The sequence below is a fragment of the Salvelinus fontinalis genome, chromosome 23 (genome assembly GCF_029448725.1).
Source record: "Salvelinus fontinalis isolate EN_2023a chromosome 23, ASM2944872v1, whole genome shotgun sequence".
Lineage (NCBI taxonomy): Eukaryota > Metazoa > Chordata > Actinopteri > Salmoniformes > Salmonidae > Salvelinus > Salvelinus fontinalis.
The window spans coordinates 30,716,030-30,727,527 of record NC_074687.1 but is presented as its reverse complement, the minus strand read 5'-3'; the positions used below and the strand labels follow the sequence as shown (position 1 = coordinate 30,727,527).

Here is an 11,498-nt window from a genome sequence, read left to right as displayed (position 1 = left end):
CCCAGGTGTTGGTCTTTCAATTTCATTACCATCTATACAAAAGGGGACATTTTAGGAATAATGCTGTACTGTAATGAAAACATGGACCCAGCCAGAGATAGAGACGTGGCTGACAGAGGAAGAAGACTGGCTGGGAGAAGACTGAGAGGGAGAGGAGTGAGTATGATGGTGGAAGAAGACTGAGACGAAGATCAAGAGCTGTAGTCTCAGATGAGATTAGGGCCACTATAATTGATCATGTAATAAATCATGGTCTATCAATGAGAGAGGCTGGTCTGAGAGTGCAGACAAATCTGCAACGCTCAACAGTGGCATCTATTGTGAGAAATTTCCAGCAAAACAACAGGTGAGATGTGTATTATTCTGCAAGGGCATCTGACTGAACTGCACATTACAGAAGTAAATTGAGCAAAGCCTCCAAGCCCACTTGTGTGTAATTGTTTTTGTATTTCTGCTTAGGACACAACGGTTACCTCCCACAGGCAGGAGAGGTAGGATTTTCACTGCTGGTCATCAGAAACAGTGGTATAGAACTCAGAGATTTGGGACAGAGTGTTTGCAGACAGCATTACTTTTGTAAATATTCACAATGTAAGCATAACAACTATTTCTAGAGTCCTGAAACAACATCAAGTCAGGATGAAGAAGTTGTACACTGTCAAGCAACTCAGGAACCAATATGTCCATGTAAGATGACTATAAAATACAGAACTGGTTTTGAAGAAAACCAAACAGGGCAGAGGCACACAATGGCATGTTTTTAGCTATAATGTAAACTACCGTAATAGCCTAACTCTTATGTTTCCTTGTGGATTTAATTTAGAGAGTCATGGAGATTGAAGCCAGGCAAACACCCCACATATTCATCTTTGTGGATGAGGCTGGTTTCAACTTGGCCAAAACACGGCGGCGAGGTAGGAATGTGATTGGGAAAAGAGCCACAGTGGATGTCCCGGGCCAGAGGGGTGCTAACATCACAATGTGTGCAGCAATATACTCTGATGGATTGCTGTCACACAAACCGCTAATTGGGCCATACAACACCGAGCATCTCATTTTATTCCTAGATGACCTCTATGGAAGGGTTGTGCCAGGTGAGGAAAGGGTTGCATTGAGGCGGAATCGGCCAACGTTTGTAATTGTATGGGACAATGTGGCATTTCACCACTCCCGTGCAGTCACAGAGTAGTTTGCAACCCATCCCAGGATGGTGTCACTTTTCCTCCCACCTTACTCTCCATTCCTCAACCTCATAGAGGAATTATTTTCCTCATGGAGGTGGAAGGTTTATGACCACCATCCACATTATCAAATGTCGCAATGAATGCTGGATGCCTGGACATATCTGCAGAAGCTTGCCAGGGATGGACCAGGCCTGCCTAAAGATTCTTTTCTAGGTGTATTGCCCAAGATGACATAAGATGTGATGTGAATGAGAACCTGGGACCAAATGCAGAAGACAGGGTTGTTTTTTTTCATTTAATTTTTTATTATTTTTTATAATATGTTTATTATTTTCCAATAAAAATAAAGTAAAAAAGACAGCAATACAAACAATGACATTCATTGTACTGTTGGATGGGATGGCCAGTTTAGAGGACAAAACAAAAGTTAACTCACACATACACAAAATAAAACCAAATCCTATTAGGTGGTACATGTATAAGAAGACAGCATATAGTCATTACAAGCAGTGTAGTTCAGCCAAAAATAAATATTGAGTGGAGTACAGCACAGAGTAGCAGCAGATCGTCAGCCCAGTTATGAAGCGGGACTAGACCATTTATCCAGTATCGGCTGCCATATTTTGTAAAACACTGGACGTCTATTGGAGGTGTTGTATTGAATCTTTTCCATATGTATTACATTCCCTAAATCCCGTAACCACATTTCAAAGGTAGGTACAGTCTCCAATTTCCAAAATTGCAATATGAGCCTTTTGGCTAATAGAGTACAAAGAGAGACAGCTTTCCCTTCCTGGTTATTCCCATCAACTGTACCAAACAGAGCGATCAATGGGTCTGGGGCTAGAACTCTATCAAAGGCCTTAGATAAGTAATCAAAAATGAGAGCCCAGTAAGCATGTAATTTAGGGCATGTCCAGAATAAGTTGGTCAACGTCCCCTCCTCCTGCTTGCACCTCTCACACAGTGGTGAGGTGTCCGGGAATATTTTATGCAGTTTTACTTTTGAGTAGTGTAACCTGTGTATCACCTTAAACTGTACAAGGTTGTGTCTGGCATTCACTGAACTGTGGTTTATATTCCTGAGAGCTTCTATCCAGTCCTCATTTGAGATTTCTGAACCAAGCTCTTGTTCCCAAGCCCTTTTAATGGTGTCTGTGGATACCTCTATGTGGGCCTGTAGCACATCATACAGTCTAGAGACCCTTTTGAATGGGGTTTGACAAGGATCAAGCTATCTAATGTAGGACTATTTGGCTTCATGCCATACTGTGGGACATGTGTCCTTAAGAAATTCCTGATTTGGAGGTATCTGAAAAAATATGTTGTTGGCATGTTGAACTTCCCTGTAATTGTTGAAATGAAGCTAACTGACCATCTATGTATAGATTACCAATTGTTGTGAGCCCCTTCTCCTTCCACTGTGAAAACACCACATCATCCAATGCAAGATGGAAAGCAGGATTCAGGCTAATTGGGCTGTCAATGTATACAGTGGGTATGTTAATACAATACGTAATCTGTTTCCAGATCCTAAGAATGTGACAAATGACTGGGTTAGAGTCATAAGTGGCTTTTTTCACATATGCTGGGCTATTAACAAGTGCAGTGAGTGAGGAAAGTCGACAGGAGGCCTGCTCTATCATAAGCCATGAAGACATATCATTCTGTCGGATCCCAGATTAACTTTCCCTCCAGAAAGACACAATGTTCAGATTAGCAGCCCAATAATACAGTTTGAAGTGAGGAAGGCCAAAGCCCCCCTCTATCTTGTACTTGCATAAATGCTTCTTTGAAATTCTGGCTGCCTTGTTATCCCATAAAAATGGAGTTACTATTGAGTCCAGTTTCTTAAAATAGCTTTGTGGTATGAGATTGGGTAGACATTGGAAGAGGTAAAGAAACCTGGGTAGGACAACCATTTTAATAGCGTTTATACTACCAACCAAGGAAATAGGCAGAGTTTTCCAAAAATCTATATTTTGTTTAAGCTGATATATTTTCATGTCCCAATTCGCTTTCAATAGCTGATCAAGGTCTCTTGTCACTACAATGCCAAGGCTTGTGAACTTGTCCTTCACTGTTCTAAACGGGGTAGATTGCAGAAATTGCATATCCACAGGCCGTGATATTGGCATCAACTCACTTTTTTGCCAGTTTATCTTGTAGCCAGAGAAGGAGCCGAATGTGTTTATCAAGTTAAGTAATGGTGGAATAGAAGTTTTAGGCTTGGACAAAAACAAAAGAACATCGTCTGCATAGAGGGAAATCTTGTGCTGTGTGTCTTTTATTTTAACAGAAGCCATATCGGCACATGCCCGAATGCGAGTAGCAAGGGGTTCCATGGCTATAGCGAAGAGAGCAGGAATGACTGCGACATTTCCTGATTGGTCACCACGGACGCCATTGGGTGTGCATAAATAATTCTTATCCAATCAATAAATTCCTTTCCAAACCCGAAATGCTCCAGAACCGACATCGTATACTTCCACTCAATCTGATCAAACGCCTTCTCTGCATCAATAGATATTACAACTGCCTCAACTTTATGATCATGATACATTACGTTGAAAAGGCGTCTCAAATTGTAGTATATATGTCTGCCCGGGATAAAACCTGTCTGGTCAGGGTGTATGATGTCGGAAATATATTTTTTCAATCGGTTTGCCAATATCTTTGTCAACACCTTGTTTTCTATGGGGAGTAACGACACGGGGAGAAGACAGGGTTGATTTGCATTGCTACTGTATCTGTATCGGTAGATGGTGTATATACAAATTCTTGTCACTCAATGCCAAAAAATGACATAAAACATATTGAAGCATATTGCATCATGTCTGATTATTTCCTGTAACATATACTGCAGTGAATTCTAAACAGTAGAGAGGTGTCATTCTTGTTTTGTAAAGAAATTTTACAAAAGAAAACATTGTGTAATGCTACCTGTTGTTAGTGTTTTTTAGGTCATTGTTTTATGAGTGACAAAGTGTGCTTGTTGGGTGACAACCTTTGCTAGTGTTATGGAAGAATGATTTGATTTGAGACATGAAGTGTTTTGGTAGTTTTAGTGCATTTTGGATGTGAAATTAACTGTTGTGCCAAGCTGAAAGTCAGTTAGGAGAACTGTGTGAAGAGTTTTGAAAAAGTGACCTAAGTATTGATAAATGGGTCCTAGCGATTGTAAAAAAAAATCTGTAAAACTGCAATCCATAGGGGTGAACCTGCCATGTCCGTTTGCGATATTACAACAAAGACGTTACTTCAAACAAGGAAAAGTGTTTATTTTCCCCTCTATCACTGCACGTGCGATAGAGCAGCAGAGTATGTACTACCATTTTAACCAAATCACATTTGATTGGTCACATACAAATATTTAGCAGATGTTATTGGTCACATACATATATTTAGCAGATGTTATTGGTCACATACAAATATTTTGCAGATGTTATTGGTCACATACAAATATTTTGCAGATGTTATTGCGGGTGTAGTGATATGCTTGTTTTCCTAGCTCCAACAGTGCAGTAGTATCTAACAATTCACAACAATACACACAAATCTAAATGTAAAATAATGGAATTAAGAAATATATAAATATTAGATTGAGAAATGTCGGAGTGGCATTGACAAAAATACAGTAGAATAGAATACAGTATATACATATGAGATGAGTAAAGCAGTATGTAAACATTATTTAAGTGACTAGTGTTCCATTATTAAAGTGACCAGTGATTCCAAGTCTATGTATATAAGGCAGCAGGGTTGCGTAACCGGGTGGAAGCCATGTGATGGCTATTTTACAGTCTGATGGCCTTGGGAAATAAACAGTATTTTCAGTCTCTGTCCCAGCTTTGATGCACCTGTACTGACCTCGCTTTCTGGATGATAGCGGGGTGAACAGGCCATGGCTCGGGTGTTTGATGATCTTTTTGGCCTTCCTGAAACATCGGGTGCTGTAGGTGTCCTGGAGGGCAGATAGTTTTCCCCCGGTGATGCGTTGAGAAGACCGCACCACCTTCTGGAGAGGGCGGTGCAGTTGCCGTACCAGGCGGTTATATAGCCCGACAGGATGCTCTCAATTGTGCATCTGTAAAAGTTTGTGAGGGTTTTAGGGGCCAAGCTAAATTTCTTCAGCCTCCTGAGGCGCTGTTGCGCCTTTTTCACCACACTGTCTGTGTGGGTGGACCATTTCAGATCGTCAGTGATGTGTACGCCGAGGAACCCTGGTAAAAATGTGTGCACTATATAGGAAATAGGGTTCCATTTTGGACGCAGCCAAGGAGATGGCATCAAGGGCTGGCCCACACTTGTCAACCAGTGATAACATCTCTCAGCAGGCAGGGATACTGTGCCGTGGGCGTCATCGCAATAGAGGGATGGAAAGATAGATGCAGGGGGCAAGCAGCCGTCTGTTCTAGTCCTAAACTACCCAGGTTGGATTGGCCAAAATCAAGACCTCTCCATTTCTCTGTCTCACTGTCTGTCTCGTGTAATGACTCCTATAAACTAAATCTCTGGTTTGTCCGTTTTCTCTTTACTCTCTCCCCTGCCTCTCTCTCTTGCTCTGGGATTTTCTCTCCTTCTCTCTTTCTCCCTGGGTGTCTTCCCTCACTCTCTATCCCCCTCCTCTCTCTTGTCATCCTTCTCTCTCTCTACTTTCTACCTTCCTCCCCATCTCTTGCCCTCTCTGTCTCATTCCTCTATCTCTGCAGGAGCGTCTCCTGCTCTCCGTGCTTCCCCGTCATGTTGCCATGGAGATGAAAGCTGATATTAACGCTAAGCAGGAAGACATGATGTTTCACAAGATCTACATCCAGAAGCACGACAACGTCAGGTACCGGTCACCAATGACATGATCAGGGAGAGTGGGGACACATGCAGTCAATGCCATGCTCCAAAGCTATGTCCAGGTCATTCTCTTAATCAATTACCATGCTACTTTACTCAGCATTACCTAGCCTCTGAGGATTATAACCATGTTGATAGTATGTGTTTAACCTCCAGTGGTAGTGGAGAGTATTACTAATCATCCAATATGTGATGTAGTCTAGAGAATCGGAGGCACCATCTTGTTGATTATGGAACGAATGCACAAGGCTTACATTTGGTACAGACAGACAGAGAGAGAGAGACAGAGAGAGAGACAGAGAGAGAGACAGAGAGAGAGACAGAGAGAGAGACAGAGAGAGAGACAGAGAGAGAGACAGAGAGAGAGACAGAGAGAGAGACAGACAGACAGACAGACAGACAGACAGACAGACAGAGAGAGAGAGACAGACAGACAGACAGACAGACAGACGTTTTCTCTGTGGCTGTCTGGCTTGTGGACACCAAGAAGACTCCTAACGTCATGCTGTGTGTTGTGTTCTCAGAACCATGCCTGGTAGGCTTCTAGCTCGTCTGTCTTAGGGCAGACTAGACCCAAACACACATAAGAGGTGCTGTTGTAGCTTTGAAGAGTCTCTTTGAACCACATGGGTAGAGTCGGAGATCATGTATCTTTCACTCTTTTCTAAAACAAAACAGTCTTTTCATTGTCTGTGTGTATGTGATCATTATCAGTTTTTTGCCATGTTAGAGCAGAGAGAGTTGAACCTTGAAGTCAGAGAGGGTTTAGCTCAGAGGCCTGGCAGTTCCTGGAATATCTACCGCTATGGAAGGAAGGTTCAGTCACAATGCATGTGATGCCTGCTGTTTTTGAGAAGAATGAAAGGTTGAGAAAACACTCACGCACACAGGCACACACATAATTCCATATAGCACTAACATTTATCTCTAAAAGTCTGGCAATGCTGGCAATGCTGATGATGAAGATGCTGTGCGACAAAGAAGTATGTATATTTTCTGTTCGCGGTGATTCTGTCCGGCGACTGATCTCAACTGGCCCTGCACGAGGCTGCTTGAAAAAGCGTTGCCCCTGTTTTTAGCTGACTCACTGGGGGTCTAGGATTACTGGCCGCTAGGCTAAGCTAAGCCTGGCTGACTGTGCGGCTAATACCCTGCTAAAGAGAGGGAGGCCTGGAGTAGCAAGCCGCTAACAGTGCCCGGCCACCATCTGTAATTGGGCAGCAGACAGACAACAGGAAAAGAGAGTTGACAGCTCCTGGCAGGGATAGAGAGAGAAAGAGAGAGAAAGAGAGAGAAATGGCTGTGGACAGAGAGAAAGGAAAGAAGACTGGGGCTGCTGTGTCTAACATTACTACATGACTAGTGCATGTAGCTGTCAAATCCTTGCTTCCTCTCTCATAAGCATCAAGGACCTCCTCTCCTTCAATGGGCTTTGAGTGGAATTGAGGAAACAAGGATGGAGAAAGCAATAATTATTTGACAGCTAGTAACGTTTTCAGACACTGCCCGGGTTTCAGTGTTTCTTTGTGTGCTCCAGTTAGATGGGGGAGATATAGTGGAGGATGTACTGTATATAGCCTAGCATGTAAGATGGGGTTGCTGAGAGAGCAGATAGCATCTTGTCCTGCAGCATGTCATGTCCCTGGCCGCTCCTCCCGGCTCTGACTGCTCTGCTCCTCCCGGGCCCTGCACAGCTCAGCCCACTCTGCTGTTAGTCAGGAGGCCCCCCTTTTGCTTTTCTGCCTCCTCCTCCACCTTCCTCCTCCTCCTCGAACAAAAGCCCCATGGCTTTCAGCAATTAGGCCGAAATGTCCCGACTACAAGCGTGTTATGCAAGTTAGCAGCAGTGGGGTGTAGGGATGTTTGTCGAGAAGTTTTGAAGCTCATCTCAGTAAAGTGGGGTATTGATATGTCTACTAGAAGACAACACAGCAGTGTTTTTTTGCCAGTTTAAAGTTCAAAGTTTCAAAGTTTATTTGCCATGTTCACAGGATACAACAGGTATAAAACAGTATAGTGACATTCTTACCTTGAGAGCTCTTTCCCAACAACGCAGTGATAATAATAATTTATACAATGTTTGGATCTAATCCTGAATGCTGATTGGTTAAAAACGCATTCCAACCGGTGTCTATTCCACAAGTTACCACCGGCAAAATCTATGATGTTAAAATGCCTATTAGTCTGTTCCATCTGACTGCGCACACCACTGTCTCATCAGCCCAGCGTGGCAAGTTATGAACTTGATCTCCGCTATAAAAAGTTATGAACTTGATCTCCGCTATAAAAAGTTATGAACTTGATCTCCACTATAAAAAGTTATGAACTTGATCTCACTATAAAAAGTTATGAACTTGATCTCCGCTATAAAAAGTTATGAACTTGATCTCCACTATAAAAAGTTATGAACTTGATCTCACTATAAAAAGTTATGAACTTGATCTCACTATAAAAAGTTATGAACTTGATCTCCACTATAAAAAGTTATGAACTTGATCTCCACTATAAAAAGTTATGAACTTGATTTACATTTAAGTCATTTAGCAGACACTCTTATCCAGAGCGACTTACAAATTGGAAAGTTCATACATATTCATCCTGGTCCCCCCATGGGAATTGAACCCTGGTCCCCCCGTGGGAAATGAACCCACAACCCTGGCGTTGCAAGCGCCATGCTCTACCAACTGAGCCACACGGGACCACTATAAAAAGTTATGAACTTGATCTCCACTATAAAAAGTTATGAACTTGATCTCACTATAAAAAGTTATGAACTTGATCTCCACTATAAAAAGTTATGAACTTGATCTCCACTAAAAAGTTATGAACTTGATCTCCACTATAAAAAGTTATGAACTTGATCTCCACTATAAAAAGTTATGAACTTGATCTCCACTAAAAAGTTATGAACTTGATCTCCACTATAAAAAGTTATGAACTTGATCTCCACTAAAAAGTTATGAACTTGATCTCCACTATAAAAAGTTATGAACTTGATCGCCACTATAAAAAGCATCTAGACATCTCACATTTCTTTTAGACTAACATTTAGTTTTCAACAGCAGAGTTTATATAAACATTGCGGTCTGTCTCTTCGACATTTGCTGACGATTGAGCACATTTTCTATGCCAGTCGAAATCGCGCCTCGTTAGCTCATTGTTATGGATGTATCCAAATAAATGTCAGTAGAAAACAGCTGAAACAAATGCAAATGCTGCTACTGCTGTTATTCTGGCTGCACTGTTTGACGTGACTGTAAGTTAGCCGTAGTTGGCTAGCTAGCAAGCAAGGGATAAGAACGTTGCCAGCCAGTGGAACATTTAGTGGAACATGGAACATTTAGAACGAATGACTGGGTCGCATCCATAGATACAGAACAAAAAGACTGAATGACATGGTCGCATCCCTGGCAACCGAACCGATAGAACGAATGACCAGCCAGCTTGGGTAGCAATAGTAGGATATATAAATACTTATGGTAATATACTAATGGTAGTATATACCGTACCAGTAAAAAGTTTGGATACACCTACTCATTTCAGGTTTCTTCTTTATATTTACTATTTTCAACATAGTAGAATAATAGTGAAGACATCAAAACTATGAAATAACACATATGTATGTAGTAACCATGTAGTAACCAATCATGTAGTAACCAAAGTGTTAAACAAATCAAAATATATTTTATATTTGAGATTCTTCAAAATAGCCACCCTTTGCCTTGATGACAGCTTTGCACACTCTTGACATTCTCTCAACCAGTTTCACCTGGAATGCTTTTCCAACAGTCTAGGAGGAGTTTGCTGAGCACTTGTTGGCTGCTTTTCCTTCACTCTGTGGTCCAACATGGCTGAGGTGCACCCATGACCAGCTCTGAAACCATATTGCATATCTGAGAAGGTACGATGGGATTCAAAATGGTTGGTAATCTGTTTGTTGACTTGGCTTTCAAAGACCTTAGAAAGGCAGGGCAGGATAGATATAGGTCTGTAGCAGTTTGGGTCTAGAGTGTCTCCCCCTTTGAAGAGGGGGATGATCGTGGCAGCATTCCAATCTTTGGGAATCTCAGACGATAAGAAAGAGAGGTTGAACAGGCTAGTAATAGGGGTTGCAACAATTTCGGCAGATCATTTTAAAAAGAGAGGGTCGAGATTTTCTAGCTCGGCTGATTTGTAGGGTTCCAGGTTTTGCAGTTCTTTAAGAACATCAACTACCAGATTTGGGTGAAGGAGAAATGGGGAGGCTTGGGCGAGTTGGTGTGGGGATTGCAGGGCTGTTGACCGGGGTAGGGGTAGCCAGGTGGAAAGCATGCCCAGCCGTAGAAAAATGCTTATTGAAATTCTCAATTATAGTGGATTTATCGGTGGTGACAGTGTTTCCTAGCCTCGGTGCAGTGGGCAGCTGGGAGGAGGTGCTCTTATTCTCCATGGACTTTACAGTGTCCCAGAACTTTTTTGAGTTTGTGCTACAGGATGCAAATTTCACCAGGGAGCCTTCAATGAAGCTTGAAAAAGCTAGCCTTAGCTTTCCTAACTGCCTGTGTATATTTGTTTCTAACTTCCCTGAAAAGTTGCATATCACGGGGGCTATTCGATGCTAATGCAGAACGCCACAGGATGTTTTTGTGCTGGTCAAGGGCAGTCAGGTCTGGAGAGAACCAAGGCCTATATCTGTTCCTTGTTCTACGTTTTTTAAAGGGGCATGCTTATTTAAGATGGTGAGGAAGGCACTATTAAAGAATGACCAGGCATCCTCTACTGACAGGATGAGGTCAATATCCTTCCAGGATGCCCAGGCCAGGTCGATTAGGAAGGCCTGCTTGCTGAAGTGTTTTAGGGAGCGTTTGATAGTGATGAGGGGTGGTCGTTTGACCGCAGACCCGTTATGGATGCAGGCGATGAGGCAGTGATCGCTGAGATCTTGGTTGAAAACAGCAGAGGTATATTTGGAGGGCAAGTTGGTTAGGATGAGATCTATGAGGGTGCCCGTGTTTACGGATTTGGGGTTGTACCTGGTGGGTTCATTGATAATTTGTGAGAGATTGAGGGCATCAAGCTTAGATTGTAGGATGGTCGGGGTGTTAAGCATGTCCCAGTTTAGGTCACCTAGCAGTACGAGCTCTGAAGATAGATGGGGGCAATCAGTTCACATATGGTGTCCAGGGAACAGCGGGGGACAGAGGGTGGTCTATAGCAAGCGGAAACGGTGAGAGACTAGTTTCTGGAAAGGTGAAATTTTAAAAGTAGAAGCTCGAATTGTTTGGGTACAGAGCTGGATAGTAAGACAGAACTCTGCAGGCTATCTCTGCAGTAGATTGCAACACCGGTGGCGGTTCTATCTTGTCTGAAAATGTTATAGTTAGGGTTGGAAATTTCAGGGGTTTTGGTGGTCTTCCTGAGCCAGGATTCAGACACGGCTAGGACATCCGGGTTGGCAGAGTGTGCTAGGGCAGTGAATAAAACAAA

The 11,498-nt window shown here is 42.6% G+C and overlaps 1 protein-coding gene across 3 annotated transcripts in view; it reads left to right on the top strand.

The window, feature by feature from the left end:
* LOC129821110 (adenylate cyclase type 5-like) overlaps positions 1-11,498 on the top strand; it is a 143,053-nt gene that overhangs the window by 72,847 nt on the left and 58,708 nt on the right. For all 3 annotated transcript variants that reach the window (XM_055878414.1, XM_055878412.1, XM_055878413.1), the window contains exon 3: positions 5,897-6,018. In XM_055878414.1, coding sequence (XP_055734389.1) covers positions 5,897-6,018 — 122 coding nt within the window. The remainder of the gene's footprint in view (positions 1-5,896; positions 6,019-11,498) is intronic.